This window comes from Protopterus annectens, chromosome 10.part0 (genome assembly GCF_019279795.1).
Source record: "Protopterus annectens isolate FY-2018-M chromosome 10.part0, PAN1.0, whole genome shotgun sequence".
Classification (NCBI taxonomy): domain Eukaryota; kingdom Metazoa; phylum Chordata; order Ceratodontiformes; family Protopteridae; genus Protopterus; species Protopterus annectens.
The window spans coordinates 895,837,368-895,856,862 of NC_056744.1; the positions used below are offsets into that span (position 1 = coordinate 895,837,368).

Below are 19,495 nucleotides of genomic sequence, written 5' to 3' on the forward strand. Positions count from 1 at the left end.
CAGCTCTGACGCACAACCTTCAACAAAGGTACGTTCATTCACGCATGTCTCCACGCAGAAGATGCTCTAGCTGAGAATCGAACCGGACAGCGTCTTACTGTGAAGAGACAACGCTACCACAGCACCACCACTCAATAATCTCCACACTTAAAGATCAGTGTTTCTTCACTACTGCTGAGAACAGCCTTAGCAATATTCTTCCCTCCTCTCCTGAGTCACAGGATGATTTCTCAGAATCACAGACAGTGGCCAAAGGTTACTCTCCATGGTCTCGCAAAATTATTTCCAGGCATGTACTTGCTTTGCTTCAATGACTACTGCAGCTACTACCTACTACCTTCTTGGTTTGTTCCCAATTATTAGTCAGATCCAGCACTGCAAGGAAGGCTTCTCTCCTTGACCTGATAGCTTCTGTCACTCCTGGTGTTTAACAATGAGAGACAGTCCCACTACCATGACAATCACAGACCACATTTTGGCCACAGTGTTTTCTTGGGCTCAAACATTGAGGTATTAAACAGGGTCTGCTCAGGTTTCCATGTCCACTAACACCTCAAGTATACTGATAGGAGCTCATCAGAAAATTATCTAGTTTAGGGACATGAGGATTGCATCTTTCCTTTTGCAAATGATGTGGCCCTCTAAGTCTCATCAATATGCAGTGGAGCAATTTAGTGCTGAATATTGATATGGTCCTTACAACTATGGCAGCATTATTTACTACCCCCACTGGGATAGCCTTCCCCAGTCAAGTCTGACCACAAATTGGTAACATGCTCTTTCAAAATCCTTCGACCATCAGATGCAAATATCACAGTATTCAAAGACTTCAAACCTAAAAACTTCTTACAATTCTATGAAGTCTTGTTTTCAAGTATAAATGTAGCTCCTCCCACCCCTAGTAATTATGCAAAAATGTATAAATTGGTTTGTCCCTATCAAAACAATACAAAAAGGGAAGGGAAACAGCAAACCACTTTGGTGGTCCAAATGCATAAATAATACAATAAGAGAAAAAAGCTCATTGGAATATATAGCAAATCTAAGAAACCAAAAGTCAAGGTCAACATCAAAAGGTTATCCAAGGCACTGAAAAATGCAATCAGGAAACCTAAAGCTTCTCATGAACTTAGGCTGACAGTGGAAACTAAGGATAATTGCAAAGTCTTCTTTACTTATGCCATAAGAATCTTTGCTTATGGAAGTTATGAAATAGAAATCCAACATTGCTCTGAACTTATTCAAAATGGCACTACCTATTTTGATCCAGTGCACATTACAAATGTACTAACAAACAAATTCAATGCCAATTTCACTCCAGAGATATTTGTGCAAAACCCACACATACCAAACTACCTCAAACTCTCCTAAAAGTATGTTCCAATAGAAAAAATACACCCTCAATGGGACCTGACAATTTTATATATATATATATATAGATATGTGTGTGTATATATATATATATATATATATATATAGATAGATAGATATGTGTATGTGTATATATATATATATATATATATATATATATATATATATACAGATAGATAGATATGTGTATGTGTGTGTGTATATATATATATATATATATATATATATATATATATATATATATATATATACATATATATATATATATATATATATATATATATATATATATATATATATATATAGGTGATTGATGAACAGCACTAAACATGTGCATTCCCATTGGTGTTGCTCCTGAGGTATGGCACACAGCAGTTGTGATGTCTCTTCACAAAGGCAGCTCCACCATGGACCTTGGGAACTACAGACCCATCGGCAAGATGAGCCTTATCTGCAAGGTTATGCAATGGGTCACAACAGACCTTGCAAACTACGATATACAAAATCTTACGACTTGACCCACACCAGTCTGGTTTTGTTAAGGATAGAGCCTGTCTAATGAATCTGGTACATTTTTTGAGGGGAACACAAGCCATGGGCAGTGGACACACTGTTCATACACTATACCTTGACCTTGTCAAGGAATTTTGATGTTATGCCACAATGCCACATGCTAACATTATCAAGAATCTAAGTGAGCAACAAATGGATCCCTATGTAATTAGATGGAAATATATTCAGATGGGAAACGGATGTGAAGGTGGCAGACTCATTCTCAGACAGCATGAAAGTAACCAACAGGATACCACACAGTTCTTTGCTGGGATAACTGCTATTCAGCATATACTTCTATGAAATATGAATCAAAATCCAGAACACTGGTTAATCAAGTTAGCCAATTATTTTAAACTGGGCAAGATATGCAGAAACCACAAAGGGAACTTACACACATTAATAGATGGTGCACTGGAAATGGGCAAAAATTAAAAGCTAAAAAATGCATTATTGTTGCATTCAGCAAACAAATCCTCCACCCAGCTTACAGTATACAAAACAGCTCACTTCAAAACAAAGATGAAGTGAGAGACCTTGGAACATGGGTAGAGAATCCCCTCTCCTTTGGTAATCGTTTTATAATGGTGGTCAGGAACATGGGTAGAGAATCCCCTCTCCTTTGGTAATCGTTTATAATGGTGGTCAGGAACATGGGTAGAGAATCCCCTCTCCTTTGGTAATCGATTTATAATGGTGGTCAGGAACATGGGTAGAGAATCCTCTCTCCTTTGGTAATCGATTTATAATGGTGGTCAGGAACATGGGTAGATAATCCTCTCTCCTTTGGTAATCAATTTATAATGGTGGTCAGGAACATGAGTAGAGAATCCCCTCTCCTTTGGTAATCAATTTATAATGGTGGTCAGGAACATGGGTAGAGAATCCTCTCTCCTTTGGTAATCGAGTTATAATGGTGGTCAGGAACATGAGTAGAGAATCCTCTCTCCTTTGGTAATCGATTTATAATGGTGGTCAGGAACATGGGTAGAGAATCCCCTCTCCTTTGGTAATCGATTTATAAAGGTGGTCAGGAACATGGGTAGAGAATCCCCTCTCCTTTGGTAATCGATTTATAATGGTGGTCAGGAACATGGGTAGAGAATCCTCTCTCCTTTGGTAATCGATTTATAATGGTGGTCAGGAACATGGGTAGAGAATCCCCTCTCCTTTGGTAATCGATTTATAATGGTGGTCAGGAACATGGGTAGATAATCCTCTCTCCTTTGGTAATCGATTTATAATGGTGGTCAGGAACATGGGTAGAGAATCCCCTCTCCTTTGGTAATCGATTTATAATGGTGGTCAGGAACATGGGTAGATAATCCTCTCTCCTTTGGTAATCGATTTATAATGGTGGTCAGGAACATGAGTAGAGAATCCCCTCTCCTTTGGTAATCAATTTATAATGGTGGTCAGGAACATGGGTAGATAATCCTCTCTCCTTTGGTAATCGATTTATAATGGTGGTCAGGAACATGAGTAGAGAATCCTCTCTCCTTTGGTAATCGATTTATAATGGTGGTCAGGAACATGGGTAGAGAATCCCCTCTCCTTTGGTAATCGATTTATAAATCGATTTATAATGGTGGTCATGAACATGGGTAGAGAATCCTCTCTCCTTTGGTAATCGATTTATAATGGTGGTCAGGAACATGGGTAGAGAATCCCCTCTCCTTTGGTAATCGATTTATAATGGTGGTCAGGAAATTCTTCTGTCTGGTACAGCTGATCATGAAGAGCATTTCCTCTACATCCACAGAAGTCCTTAATCTTCTGTATTCTGCACTGATCAGGCCCTTCACAGAATACAATGCTCCCAATGGGTGTACCTTACTAAACATATCAGGGAGTTGGGAAAGATCCCAAAAGTTCCTGATTAAAATAACAAACACAAAAAAAAAAACATCAAGAATACTGGGCCTAAAGGACCTGACATATCAACACATGGTGGAGGCCTTGTCCCTGTATTAAGTATTAATTAGATTCCTTATGGGCAATCTGCACCTTACCTTCCAGGTCATTAGGGATCCAGCAATCCAGAATCTCTTATTTCTCCACAAATCAAACAGTCCATTCAACACTCAAAACAGAGACCTGAACCTTCTTCTGTAAATAAACAAATTGTGGTGGAGAAAGATTTGTTACACAAAGACTACCCTTTCTCTGGAACAAACTTCCTCTTCAGATTAAGCAATGTGATACATTACCTTCCTTTAAGAAGAAATTAGACAGTTGAACGGGTATTCATAAATTCACCCTGGTGTGACTGGCCTATCACTCCCTAAATAAGGAGGCAAGGTCCAAAGGTGAATACATGCAGGCATTAAATGGCCACATGGCCAAGCTACTTTATACATTCTATGTTTCTAAACGTTGCTAGGCTAATAATTAAAACCTCCAAATCATACAACATGGTCATCTCTTGGAATAGGTGGATTACACTCCAAATGAAGGGAAAGCAGCTACCTCAAGTAGAGGAAAGTATTTTTACATCTTGTTCATAAGTGAAGACACAGGATTTGGAGACAGACAAATTAATGTCGCTGCAAAAGTACTGCAGACATCTTACTTGACTGTAGTGTGGAAAATAAATGGTTAGTCATGGAATGAAGCTCTCAACTTCCAGGTCATTCTATGTCACCATGATCAGCTATAGTCAAGACCTTTGGTAAGTGACTATGAAGATGAAATCACATGGATGTAACAGAAGTGAAGTTCCTTCACAGGCTGGATGGGCTCACACTCCTTGATAGTGAGGAATGTGGGAGTCTGGTGGAATCTCACAGTACATCCACTGTTCCCTCTGTGTTAAGATGAGTCACATAAAGTGGTCTGGTCACCATGTGAGAAAACATACACCACACAGCCTATGGGATGGAGACCTTAGCACAGACCCAGGAAAGAGTGGATGGATTACATCTCTCAGCTTACATGGGTGAGCTGGAAAGAGAGAGACTTTCTGGGGATAGGGAAGTCTGATGCACCCTGCTCAACTTGCTGCTCCCACAACCCTCACCAGGAGAAGTTTACAGAATGAGTCTGACCTACATTTGAGTTTTATGCTGCTTTTCATATGGGATACAGAGGATGGGGGGATGTCACATTTTTCTTTGAAACTGGCTTACTGTTTTGACATGGTCAAAACTATTTTACTGCAGCAACAAGTCCAGCATACCTCTCAACTGTACAGATTTTCATAGAATGTCCAGATTTTTTTCCTCATATTTTTGGTCTGTTACTCATGAAATTGTGGCTTTCTGGCACATCATTGGCAAATCATTGAGGGTAGAAGTCAGAAAATAATGACAGATGTTTGAGTTTCAGACGTCACACTCTTCAGAAAATTCATGCTAATGCAAAACCTGTTATTCTATCAACTTTCAAAGTTTGTAAGAGCAATATTTAAAAAGCGTCCCTATTTTTGGGCCTTTGCCCCCCCCCCCTCACTGTTCTAAGAGGTTGAGAGGTATGAAGTCCAGTATGGATAAAAGTTCCTTTAGAAGGTTTATTAACAAACTCGCACTTAAAAACAATAAAAAGCATCATTAAATAAAGTGAGATACTAGCGCTTTCATCCTGGCACCTTCCAGAACTTCCTCAGATAAATGCTGGACATGCTGCTGCTTTTTCTGCTGGTCGTTCACCATTTTGTTGGATTACTGGCTTGTCTTGTACCTTTGGCTGGTTTTGGAAATTATTTTACAGCTTTATTATTTTCCTTTTTCAGATGATATTTTGTAAGACTGCAGTATCCTGGAGAAGTAAAAGTTGGCAGACTGGGAAGTCATGGACTCATAGTTTTTGACTAACAGTTTCTGTGCATGACAGAGGAACTTCATTTTAATACCAAATTAGCAATACAGCTACTAAAGTAGAAATCATGGATTTTATAGAACACATTATATTAATGCCAGATTATATGTTTAACAGATCCACTGAGTATGGCACTATACAACATATGTGGAAAGAAGTGACCTCTGTTCTCACCCACAAAGGTGGACCAAAGGAAACCACTAAAAATTTCACATAAGTAATTTTAATCCTGAATTTTATGTAAAGCTATACATAGAGTTATCTTTTTAATTGATAAAAAAAAAGAAAACAAGTGTTGCTAGGGTTAGAAACATCATGATTTCTACAGAACCTTCTAAATAAATACAGCATAATCTTTTGAATAAAGTACAGTTGTCCTGGACCAATGACTAAGAGCTCAGAAATTTTAATAACAAGTACATAGATAACAGAAAAGCAGTAAAATATAATATTAAATAAAATACCAAACTACTGAAGTTTATTTAAATTTATACAGTCTCTACCTGGACTTGGAAAAAGGCTCAGATACTATTCCTCAATGCACTGATACAGGAAACCTTGCTCATTTAAAAATTAACAACAAAGTAATTATGTGATTACGAACTGGATTGTGCGATAGAAAACATTCATTGTACAATGTAGAGTGTCTCAGCCATCTTTCAGCACTATCCAAACCTATTCTTGATCCATTCCCCATAATGGCATTGCACTGGACAATGACAGACGGCCTAGGAAAATTCAGATGCTATGCAGAATTGCATGGACTTGGCAGAAATGATAAACTATGCCTAAATAATGGGATTCTGAAATATGCTATGTTACTGAACCCCATTACTTATGCATGTAAAAATCTCAAGAACACAGTTTAATCCCAGACAATACAAGAAAATGCATGACCCCCACAGCTTCATCTCCATGTCAGAAATGGTTCAGCAGCCATTCAAACTGCCTGCACTACCAGTCCTGACATATACGTGGAGAGCACAATCTCCAAGGCCGGCTTTTACCACAATGCCACTTGTACATTGTCTGTAGCACTGTATGCATAACAGCAAAACCTCTCAAGTATGCAATACTATGGGCCAAATAATTGCGGTGGCAAGCTGTGTGACTACAATATATAAATACAATCTGAAATCTTTGAAAAATTAACTGTGGCACCATCTCCACCGAGCTTGTACACAACAGCACTGTGCATGTGCAATGTAATCCTTGGCACTCCCTCACTTCTCCACTGAGACCATCTCCACTGAGACCATCTCCACCTGTAGGTTAAAAGTAGTACTGCAGGCAACTGGACTTCCTACCATATGATGCCTACAGTACCTGTGCCAGCATATATGAAATGCTGCTTCTCTACTAGAACTGCACATTGGCTTTGGCTGGCTGTTGTGACACTTTCAAGTTTTATAATGGCATTCAATGCCAATACTAAATTCCAGAATACTCTGGTGCTTAGCGTCTAATTCAGGTTTTGGAAATGGGAGTAGAATTCCACTGCCTTCACTTACTTATTAGGGCAAGGACTCTCTGACCCTTTGTTTTGGGGTCATGGGTGGAGTTACTGTTTTGGTAGTGTGTGGTCTCAAGTGTACCTCTTTTTCATATTTAGCCCAGTGGAAGAAACTAAAGGGTGCTCTATCAAAGTCCAATAAATATGAAATCAGTGACAAAGTTTTATAGGTTTCAGAAATGTTAATCTTGTTATTCAGTATCTTGTACTTTGATTATTAAACTGACAGGAAGAACTAAACACTGACAGCCAAATACAAAAATGACTGAAAGTTCGACTGTATCATCATGTCACATTTGGAGTCCGTTATTCTCAAATAACCTGGGCTTAAATGCATGTATAATAAAAAGAAATAATTTAAATTTTAAGTGGCACAGTAGCACAGCAGATAGTAATGTTTTCTCAAAGCAAGAGGTTCCCTGGTTCAATTCTGCGTGTCCACCCTGTGTTCATGTGGGTTTCCGTCGGGTGTGCTGGGTTCCTCCCACATTATAAAGACGTGCAGTAGGTGGACTGGATACTCTAAATTGGCCATAGGTGAGTGTGCATGCGAGTGTGTGGTGTATAAGAACTACTGAGGCAGGGATAGCCACCCAGCTTTGTAAACTTTGGCTCTAGATGACTGTCACTGTTGAAGTGGCACCCCGACCCCACATGCAAAACTTGGAGGGGTTGTGGATAGATGGATATAAAAACATATCATAGTACTACACCTTAGTAAAAACATTACAAATACCACCTACACAGCAGACATTCATGTTCTAAAAACAAGGATGAGATGAAGACCTAAGCAGCATCAAAGACAAACCCCAAAACACTGATGTAGTGCATTTATACATTAACAGAATTAGACAAAAATAATTTGTGTAATAGGTCTGCTCATGCATGCCATTAACAGCAGGTAATAGCAGATAACAAGAACCAGTAAGCCCATTAATAAACACCATCTGCATTTAGTTAAATAGATCTATTACTCATTTAGTGAGAGAGTGACAGAGATGCAGAAAAGGCAAACGTCTCTCACAAAAACAATAGCTCACATGTGGAAATTAATTCAAAAACTCAGAACCCTTCTATTACACAAAGTACCTTCAGGCTTACTTACAAGGGATCTCTCCTTACATACATACAAATATTTCAAGAACAGGCATTAATGCTCTTCTAGCCTGCCAATATACCAAAGCAGTTATTCCCATAATAGGTGTCCAGGCTATTCTGAAAAAAATATCTAAACTAGGACCTGCTTTAATGTAGTTTGGTAGTCACTTCCATGCATCAGCTGGTCTCTCAGAGAACCAATTAATACACTTCTCATTCCTACAGAATCTACTACATAGGTTGTCTGATAATTCTCTACTACTTTTTGAAAACCCCAAACATTCCCAGAGATAGTTGTCTCTAAATGCCCTATATACTTGTATAAGATTTCCTACTAAATATCTATAAGAGGCATTGTTCAAGTTCAGATATTTTAATCTTTTATAATAACTTAATTTTCACATGCATGGATGCTCTTGGTGTACTTCCGCTGTACTGTTTCCACTTTATTCATGGTTCTTTTCTTATAATGTCTCCATATTGTTATTCCATTATCAAGTTTGGGTCTAATGTAATTAACAAAACAGTGACTTCATCATTTCTGATTTCCTAGACTTTTTAAAATCTTTTTACACAACCTATATTTCTATAACCACCATTAACCAACTGATTAGTCAAAGATGGATCTACCCATATACCCAGGTCCTTAAATGAATCTACAATTTCAATCACTGTGTACTGTATTAAATATTTACCCTTCAATGTATTGTCTCCCAAATCTCACATGCTTAGTTTTTGATGTATGTATCTGCATATTATTCTCCTGTGCCCAAATGGTCAATTTAGTCAAGTTCTTTTACAGACATGCCATATCTGTAACGTGTAAATCAGTTTACCCAATTTCAGGTCATCTGCATACAGACTGTAGAACACCTCAAATGAAAAAGATAGCTCTGAAAGGTACAATCTAAACAAATAAGGGCCTAGGACAGGGCCTGTGGAACATCCTGACTGTAACCAAGAATTTCATCTGTCCAACTGCTGTATGATACTTGCCATGCTCTATTTGCAAGCCATGCAGCTATCTACCTTATCAAACGTACATCAATACCTAGTTGTTCTAATTTATTGATCAGTGTTTTGTGTATGACCCTGTCAAATGTCGAAGTTAAATCTATATAAATTACATCACAGCACGATTTTTCATTCATAACTGTTGAGGTCTGCGGAAGCATCCATTGGGGCGTGAAAGTGCTTACTACCGAATTACAATTTATTTATATTGCATAGACCCGCTCTAGCTGTGGTGCTCCCTCCTTTTTGCTGCTGGAATTCTGCTTATTTATTGAGGAGAGCTTTACACACCAAAACGTTGTATGTTGTTCCTAATAACTGTTGTTATATATTGTTATAGAACATCATGTTAGAGGTGGTAATATATCTACTTTCAACATATGCATGCTGGGATTCACTTCAGAAGATCGAATTTCCGAAATCTCGAACTACAAATAACCGAAACCAAAAGCTCGAGTTTCGGAAACTCGAACTTCTGAAGGAAAACCATTAAAACAAAACCACAAGCTTTTGCAGGGGCTTCCCTGCACCCATATGGGGGCTGTGCCCCCCACACCCCCCCTACTTAAATATACCAACTCCAAGATCGCGCTACAGTGGGGAGATGGGAAATCTCCCGTCTTGCGCTGTATGCGGAAGCGCAAAACGGAGATTTCTTTACTTCCTGCCAACACCACGAAACAAAAAATACATTACGTACACACAAGGCATGCAACAATACTTGCCTCTGTGTGCACGTAATGTATTCAGGTAAGTAAAGTGTTATTTCGGAACACTACACACATTCGATTTATTAAAATCTCGATCATATGGTCTCGACCATATGCAAATCGAGATTTTAATAATTCGATTATGTGAAGTGTTCCCGCATGCTGATATATGGTTTCAAGTCCCAACCTTTCCTGTTATCCAACATTACCTTCTCCATTATTTTTCCAAAACATGAAAGTAGACGTAAAGGGTCTATATGACTCTGGGATTGTCCTACTCCCCTTTCTCTTAAAGACAGGTTTAATAAGTGCATGTCTCCAATTTTGAAGAATCCCCCCATATTTACACGACCCAGTAAATAATAGACATAATGGTATTATAAGCTCTTGCTGAAGTGTTCCCGGGTTATTGCTACTTATTTTGTCTCCTTCCAGTGCTTTGTTTGGCTTCAGTTCACATAGTTCTTTTTCAATATAATCTATTTTGAATACAGTATTTGAAGTTACCTGGATAACACTAGAACATCTTATCACCCCCTTTGTGAAGCCAAACTGTTTTGCGTAAGACTTTATAAATATATCTATAACCTGTTGCGTCAGAGAAAAAAATTTTAGAACCTACACACAGTTTATCAATTTGTATGTCTTTACTCCTTCCACATCTTATAGATCTATAAAATGGTTTCCTATTCTGCTCAATATGCTTAGTCTTTAAAGCTATACATCAATATTGGTAGCTTAATCAAAAACCTACATGGGGCTACAGAGGATCAGGTAATATAAAGCTGGAAAAAATAAGCAACAAAGTGGCTTCATATTTAACCTACTCAGTTTTAAAGTTACTGGATAATTCCAGAGGAACTTTGTTAAACTGGTCTACAGGAGTATCAAAATGGGGACAGGCCAAGGAAGATGATAGCCTAACTACAGCTGTGATCAGCACTTCAATGAGCAAATGCTTGTCAAAAGCCATTACAGAAACTGACTACACAAAGGATGCATATCACCACTATGATATGGTAAAAAAAGTGGCCATATGAACATACTCTAGCTACCTGGCCATGACAATAAATTCAAGCATGTTTTGTCTGCGAAGGGGATGAGAGACAAAAACAATACACTCACTAACCAAAATCACAAAACAGCCCAAGAACTTAAAAATTTAAACAATGCTAATATCCAAGAACACAAGCAAAAAAAATAAAAAGTTTATCTGAAGACAGTGACCTGTGCTCATCCAAAATGTCTAAATGCTGTCCACAATAACAGATCTGGAATGCAAGGAAACAGGACAATAAAGTGTTAATATGCTAAGAAGCATAAGCAACACACACACACATACACACACAACTTGTTTAAATCAGAGAAGTAAAAGAATTTTAAAACAAAAAACAAAAGTGCAGATGTTTTAAAGGTGTGCAGGATCTGTATGCACATAATTTATTGCTCCCGACAATGGCTGCGATAGTAACATGTTAAAATAAATTATTACGAACCAGCTTTGACTCCTTTATCCTCAGAGTTCCTTGTTGGATTTTCTTCTTCATTCAGTGCTTCGAATGATTTGTTCATTTCTGGAGACTTGTTCTCACCTTCTGTCAACACACTGGCCTGTCAATTATAAAAAAAATAACATAACAGGTCTTTAGCAACCAAGAACTGGTGCATCACCAAAGGACTATTATGGTCAAAAATAAAAAAAATAATATTTTATGCATCACTGATGTCCCTAAATCATGAAGTTGTTAGTATTATTTTACAAACTGCTCTACACAAAAATAACCTGTAAAGTGCTACCATACCGACGCAAACTATTTATCAGCCAAGGTTTCTTCACCCCATATTGCATTTAGTATCTTCACAACAACACACTTTTTGCTATCTACTTCTACTGCTTCAGGCTGTCCTGTCCATTTGCTTTTTGCAGATGATTCTGTGTTTTGAACAGATGCTTTACTTAAGAACCTCAAGAAAGACTGCCAAAATATTTTTCATTTGCTCCATTTGGTTTGCATTCTTTGGCATTTACTAAACATAATGATATGGAGTTGTCTAGTTTCAGCTGAAGATACGATTAAAAGAGCTGCTTGTGAAAACTTAAGACTTCTTACCTGAAGTACCTCCAAGATCACCAACTCAGAAGCATGATGGTTCTTTTATTTCTTAACCAAGATATCCTTTCTCCCAGCTATGACAACAGATCTGATTCATCTCTGCACAAGTTTGTATGCGGTTTCACACAATGAATGGCTGAGTAAACTTGCATTGCCAGAGGCGCCATGTTTTGCAACTGCAGTGGGAAGGAAAGTGGACAGGGCTACAAACAACCTTGTTGTGTGCAATTTTCTTGGGTTGAAAGTCTAAATGTAATGTTATTATGATGCTGGATCAAGTCAGCTAAACACTTAATGAAATAACACGACTGTTATGCAAATCCAACATGGTGTGCATGGAGGAATAGCAAAATGTCAATCAAAAGTGGCGACAGTTTAGTCGGACTATATGTGACAATGCAGAGATAACTTTAAGGAGGGAAAGGCACTTTGCAATGTGAAAAAACAGTACTCAACATACTGCTAAAATTTAACAACGCAACTTCATCAAAAGAAGGAATAGGACATAAAAATCTTAGACAATAATGAAAAGCAGCCACCTAAGAATTCATAAAAATGACTTCCAAAAGCTGCCACATCTGCTCAAGCAGTGCTTCTGTGACTGGAGAGAGAGAGAGAGAGAGAGAGAGAGAGAGAAACAGAGACCAGCCCAGAAACCTAAAACATACTATCCCAGGGATTCATTAACATGCCTACATGCCTGTAAGGCTCATTGTAGAAATGTCCTTCTCCCATGACTTGCCCATTTTCAATTCACAGACATGTTAGCCAGGATGAGGCAAGACCTTTTTACTGGCTAATTTGCTTGTCTCTTGAATTACATTTACTACCTTGACATGCAAAACATTGCTGATCTGCACACAGTGGTAGTAACTTGATGCTCATGTAGGCAGTGGCACTCCCCAGTCACTCTCCCTTACTTACACACACACACACACACACACACACACACACACACACACACACACACACACACACACACACACACACACACTAATTATCTGCCCCCTGTAGTTTACCCCCAAGCCCTGTAATACAGGGCCTAAAATATATGTACCATAAAGGCACTTGTGTACCCCCTCACCTTCCAATCCCTGCACTGCTGCTGTTTCTGCTACAGTACATTACTCTATTCCTGGTGTCCAATGATTCCCCCCACCCCTGATCCATGTTATGATGCTGGTGTCATTATGGCACTTTAAATAGTCCTCCCGATTGTCCAGTAGTTCCCACCACCTCCCTTTCCTCGATGGGATGTCGGTGCCATTGCTACATTCTAGTCATCCCCAGTGATCTATTGCATCTCCCCAGCCTCCCAATACTGTACTGCTGTTGGTGCTATAATGGCACTTAAAGAGCAACTCCTGGTATCTAGTGAACGCTTCAACCACATTAATGATAGGCAGTTGAACATGGCCTTTTGGCCATGTTCATCTCCACAATGTGTGGGGATGGCCATGCTGATCTGAATTTATTGAATCATTCTGCTGTGTAGATGCCTTTCTGGATGCTGTTCCAGGGAGAGATCACATGGCAAATTAGTATACACCACTCCACCTAAAATGCATTTTTAGCATTCACCACTGCCACACGGCCAATCATAAGTTCAAAGGTTCACAGGTGATTACTAGTCTAATGGCACAACAGCCTATATAAGCCTAGTCAATAATACCCAGGATATGACAATATTATACCTCAATTCCCCAGATATAGGATGGGGTAGTATCAGGGTAGTGGGTCTTTGGGTGCTGCAGCCCTGAGTCATTTATAGGTTCATAGGTTGGTACTAGGCTATCGGCCCTATGGCCTATACAAGCCTAGCCATAACAATTCCCTGGATATTTCTTCCCACAATATTTACTTCCCTGGACCCCTGTATAGCAGGGCGACTGACGTGATCTCCGGGGTAAACTTCCTATCTCCTATCCCATCATCAAGGTTCCTTTTGAAGAGGCCACACCAGAACAGGCTCCTGTACATAGGTAAATGTGCGGCTCCAAAAAGCAAAGTATCAAAAAAGAAATGAGCCAGCAACTGTAAGCTGTAACAAATATCAAAATATATTTATTAGATTATATAAGAACAAAAAAACAGACCGGTTTTGGCTAGAATAATTTCTTGGCCTTCATCAGTGTTGAAAACAGAAGCATTCATTTGTTCCTTTTAAACAGAAATACAAATTAATTACATACCGTGATTTGTTGACTCATAAATATTCATTTTGTATCATTTAATGATACATTTTTTTTCTTTTACATCCAGTAGAGAGTGCCATCCCGCTTTATTAGATCTGTCACCCAATATTCTGTCAATAATCATGAAAATGAAAGAGGCTGTAGGGTGTTTTATGGTATGCTTATACAAGGCATTGCTGTTTCTCTCATGTTTTATGTCACTTAGATGTTCTGAGATCCGCAATCTAAGTGGCCTGGAAGTCTGTCCTATGTAAAATGCAGTGAAGAGACTAAAGTCTGTGAGGGTCAGTACTTCTACAACACTACATGTCTTAACAAACTAAGTACAGATCTTTTGGGACTTGAACAACAATTACAGGATAGAAAGGTCCGTAAATTTCAATGTGACCAATCGGATTATGATAAAGGGAATCCATTTAGTCACAACAGACATGTGAAGTTTGAGGGGGGCACCAGTAGGACCAGTCAAACTATGAAACGCAAACGCCCTAGATCTATACTTAAAAAACGGGGGTTGTATACTGATTCATCAGGGGCAGAGTCATCATTAGGCACTAACCTGGACATGCAGCAAATCCCAGACTCACCCACCCCGAAAAGAAATAAAACTGTTTCCCCTTTATGCCTTACAAAAGAGCAGGACGGAAGCACAACAAAAATAAGCAGCATGGAAGGGTTACTGAAACGTCTTAAGAAGAAATGATCGATTGTAATAAGACTGATGTACAGAATATCTCAAATGTGGCTTTAACTGATACCCAGGTTTCTTTGCTAAATAAAGGAATCAGTTTTATTCCCGTTTTTTTGTATCTGAGGATGTGTTAGCACAAGATGTAATGGCATTTTGTAGATTGCTAAACCTTAAGTTGCATTTTCATGACGATGTCTCCAATTCTGACTCTGACAAAACATTTACGTATCAAAAATCCAGTTTTGTACCACCTATGCACCATAATATTCATCTTTTTCAATCTTGTGTGCTCAAAGATCTACAATTTCAACTTTAGGGGAACTAATGTTAAGGCAAACAATCTCTCAAAAACTGATATGGACAGATTAAGTGAGTTGACTGACAATAAGGAATTGGTGATTCTTTCTACGGATAAGGGAGGGGCCGTGGTAGTTATGAATTGGCAGCAATATGATGCCGAAGCACAGAAATAACTGACAGACAGCAGACATTATATCAAAATGCCTTTGGACCCCACATTTATGTTTAAAAAACAAATTGACCAATTTTGGGGGGTCAGCATTGCAGGAGAGCATCATTACTGACAAAACCAAATTCCATCTCACAGTGTCAGATCCATGCAGCCAATACATATACTTTCTTCCTAAAATTCACAAGGATCCCCTCAATCCACCTGGTAGACACATTGTTGCTGGGAATGGCTCACTTACTGAACCTTTGTCCCAATTCCTTACATTACATCTTCAGCCCCTGTTGAAATGGGTAAGATCTAGGATTCAGGACACTACTGAGTTTTTGGGCATTGTTTCTGAGATGCAACTTGAGGAGAATTGGTTCCCTTGTACGTTGGATGTTTGTGCACTTTACACAAACATCCCACATTGGGCAGACCTCGATGCAATTGAATACTGGTTATACAAAATCCAATTTGTACGAACCAGACTTTAATACCTTCCTGATATGCTTAACAGAACATGTGTTAACCAAGAATGTTTTTTTTCTACCAAAATCAATGCTACTGGCAGGTACAGGGAACAGCTATGGGGGCATCCTTTGCCCCCATTTATGCAGACCTCTTTATGGCCTATGTTGAGGAGCATATCATTTATGATGTGACACATAACATCTATTTGGGTGAAACTGACATATGGAGGAGATATCTGGATGATTGCTGGATGGTGTGGAGGTCGGATGTTGATTATCTTATGGAATTTATTGAATATTTAAAAGACAACAAATGGGGCCTTCAGTTTACAGTAAACTACCACAGAGAACACGTTACATAGCTAGATGTTCTGGTTAGTAGAAATGAGGACCATACACTACGTACTGAAGTTTTCCGTAAATATCCTCAATATAATTCCTTACTCCACGCATCCAGCTTTCATCCTCCCCATATCACTAGGAACATCCCCAAATCCCAGTTTATTAGGATGAGGCATATCTGCTCACAAGATTCCTCTTTCGAAGTTTTTCACAAGGATTTGATTAACAGGTTTGGGAACAGGGATTATAAGATGGGTTATGTTCTAGGAGCAAGCAAATATACTGCAAACCTTAACAGGGAGGATCTGCTCAAATACAAAGAGAAGCATCGGAGCACTGGCAATGTCATACAGTTTACGACTAGTTATGGCAACCAATACACTGACGGACATTGTACAGAGACATTGGAACAAACTATTGGCTGATAACACCCTAACACGATATCTTGGAGACACGTCACTTTTCATTTCATAAAGGCAAGAACCTGGGTTCACATTTAAGTCATTACAAATGACCACACAGGGCTTCTTCTACAGAGAGCATAGCATCCAAACCACAATCTCGGGGGACAGACTGACTGGATGTATACCCTGTGGTCATTCCAGCCATTGTAATAAGGTCACCAAGTCTAAACAATTTTCTAGTAGAAATTGCGGTGTGGTTTTTTATATTGATTTCTTTGCCAACTGCAGTAGTGACTGGCTAGTATATTTGGCTTCATGCAGTTGTTCTGCATTTTACATAGGAAAGACTTCCAGGCCACTTAGACTGTGGACCTCTGAACATCTAAGTGACATAAAACATACGACAAACAGCAATGCCTTGTATAAGCATACCATAAAACACCCTACAGCCTCTTTCAATTTCATGATTATTGACAGAATATTGGGTGACAGATCTAATAAAGAGGGATGGCACTCCATATTGGATGTAAAAGAGAAAAATGGTTCATTAAACTGGGTGGACTTTTTCCACCCGGGCTAAATGAATATTTATGAGTCAACCAATCACGGTATGCAATTAATTTGTATTTCTGTTTAAAAGGAACAAATGAATGCTTCTGTTTTCAACACTGATGAAGGCTATGAAATTACTCTAACCAAAACTGGTCTGTTTTTTTATTCTTTTTATGTAATCTAATAAATATATTTTGATATTTGTTACAGCTTACAGTTGCTGGCTCATTTCTTTTTTTGATACTTTGCTTTTTGGAGCTGTGCATTTACCTACGTGCAGGGATCTGTACTGGTGTGGCACATTTCCTGCCTTGCTCTGAGTCTGTGGTTTGCTGTATGTTCAGGTCATCCTGGCCTGATTCACTGTGTTTGGATTTACAATATAACGTCTACAGTCTAAGTCTACTAATACTTTGGTCCATTATTTTTTGTCTATTAACAGCAGTTGAGATTATCCTATATCGTGGATAAAAAGCTGTTGGGGGATTTTATCGTTTTTTTTCCTACTTGCGAGGTTGCTGACAGTCTGTTCAAATATATGACAATCTGGGGCCTACGCCAGCGTTACACAGCTTTTGTGTTTCATTAGCTCCATTTACTATGAGGACTATCTTATGGTTTTTGTAACATCTTTTGCAGCATATACTGGGCTTCGCTAAACCTTCTTTTCATTTTTTGGTTTATGTATGTGCAATTTCCGACAATGGCTGCTTTGAATGGTTTATACCACCTGCATGAGATGTTCCTTGTAGGCTAAACTGCATCAGCACTATCGTTGGGTTTTCGTTCCATATTTTATTTGATTGGTTTGTAATTACTGCAACAACGAGGAGGAGGTCGAATTCCTAACTAAACTGCTTTTTGCAATTTCATTCTACTGAGGGTCTGTACTCGTACGGACCTGTATTTTTCATTTGTGCTTGCAGTTTTTCACAGAATTCTTCTAAAAATATATCAGACAGTGTGAATTGCAGTTCTAGGGACTATGTATGGCTTTTTGTGTGGAAATGGGACTGGTGAAGTATCCTACTTGGGTGACAACGTTTAGATTTATATAACATTTATATTTTGTGGTCCACCACCATTTTGGATAAAACAAAACTTGGATTATTTCCCACCCTGTGAAAACGTATCGTTTCAGACACTTACTGAGGCAAATACAGGACATTGGTAACTGTTTCCTCATTTCCTTTTGGATTTGGGTGTTTATTATTTTTTATAACCATTCTTTGGGTTGTTTATTTCACTCTGTGGTTTTTCATCATGGTGACAGAGACCAAATGTATTAATGTCTAGGTTGGTCATTTCTTTACATGGTTGTCATATGGCCACTTTTCGGTTAGGGAGATGTAGGAGTAAGAAGCATAATTTAGGTATAAAATCTTCTGAATAAATTATCTTACAACTAGAAGCTAAACAACAAGTATTGCCTGTTATAACTATATTTTTCCGTTTTCTGGTTGTAGTGGTTTACTAATGGACTTTTGAGGACATTGTGGATTGTTAACACCACAACTATTTGGTATTGTGAACATGCGTTTAATTATTTAAGACTGTGTTGAATGTCAACTTTACTGTGAAAGGGTTGTACTTTTCAGGGCAATATTGTTAGCCATATGTTATGTTACTCACTGCATTTCGACTTGATTTATGGCCATCTTTGACTACTTAAATTGATTTATTTCATGTTTACAGGGTAACCTTTAGTCAGTATTCTCAACCACTTATTTGATTCTGTAAAACAACTCAATATATTTGGGTTAATGGATGGTTATTGGTGACTACAACTGAGCTTTTGTTTATCTATTGTATATAAATAGCGCAAGAGGATTTATTATTTTCACTGGCTCTAATTTATAAGGGATTTTTTTCTTCCATTCGGACACCTCAGTACATAGATATTGCATTTATTGGCTGATGAATTTCAACCAAAAACAATTACATCTTGTTATTTGACTTTCACTTCAAGTGCAAGTTGCTGCGTTTTTTAGGGGGCTCTATGCCGGTTCTACTCATTCTGGGTATGTAATCCTGGTCTATGGTGCACTTTTAGATAGATTTGTTCTACATATGCTTTTTTTAACAGTGATATCTTGCTGTGCATTTTGGCTTATTATTTGATCCATCACCAACCTGAATTGCCAACAATATTCTGATCACGGGCAGTGCACTGGATGATCAATAACTGAGATTGATTGC

At 38.4% G+C, this 19,495-nt stretch overlaps 1 protein-coding gene across 1 annotated transcript in view; it reads right to left on the reverse strand.

Moving 5' to 3' along the window:
* Positions 1-19,495, reverse strand: part of ARHGAP29 (Rho GTPase activating protein 29) — a 1,010,462-nt gene that overhangs the window by 3,675 nt on the left and 987,292 nt on the right. Inside the window, exon 22 of the mRNA XM_044085689.1 lies at positions 11,571-11,685. Within this exon, the coding sequence (XP_043941624.1) occupies positions 11,571-11,685 (115 nt within the window). The remainder of the gene's footprint in view (positions 1-11,570; positions 11,686-19,495) is intronic.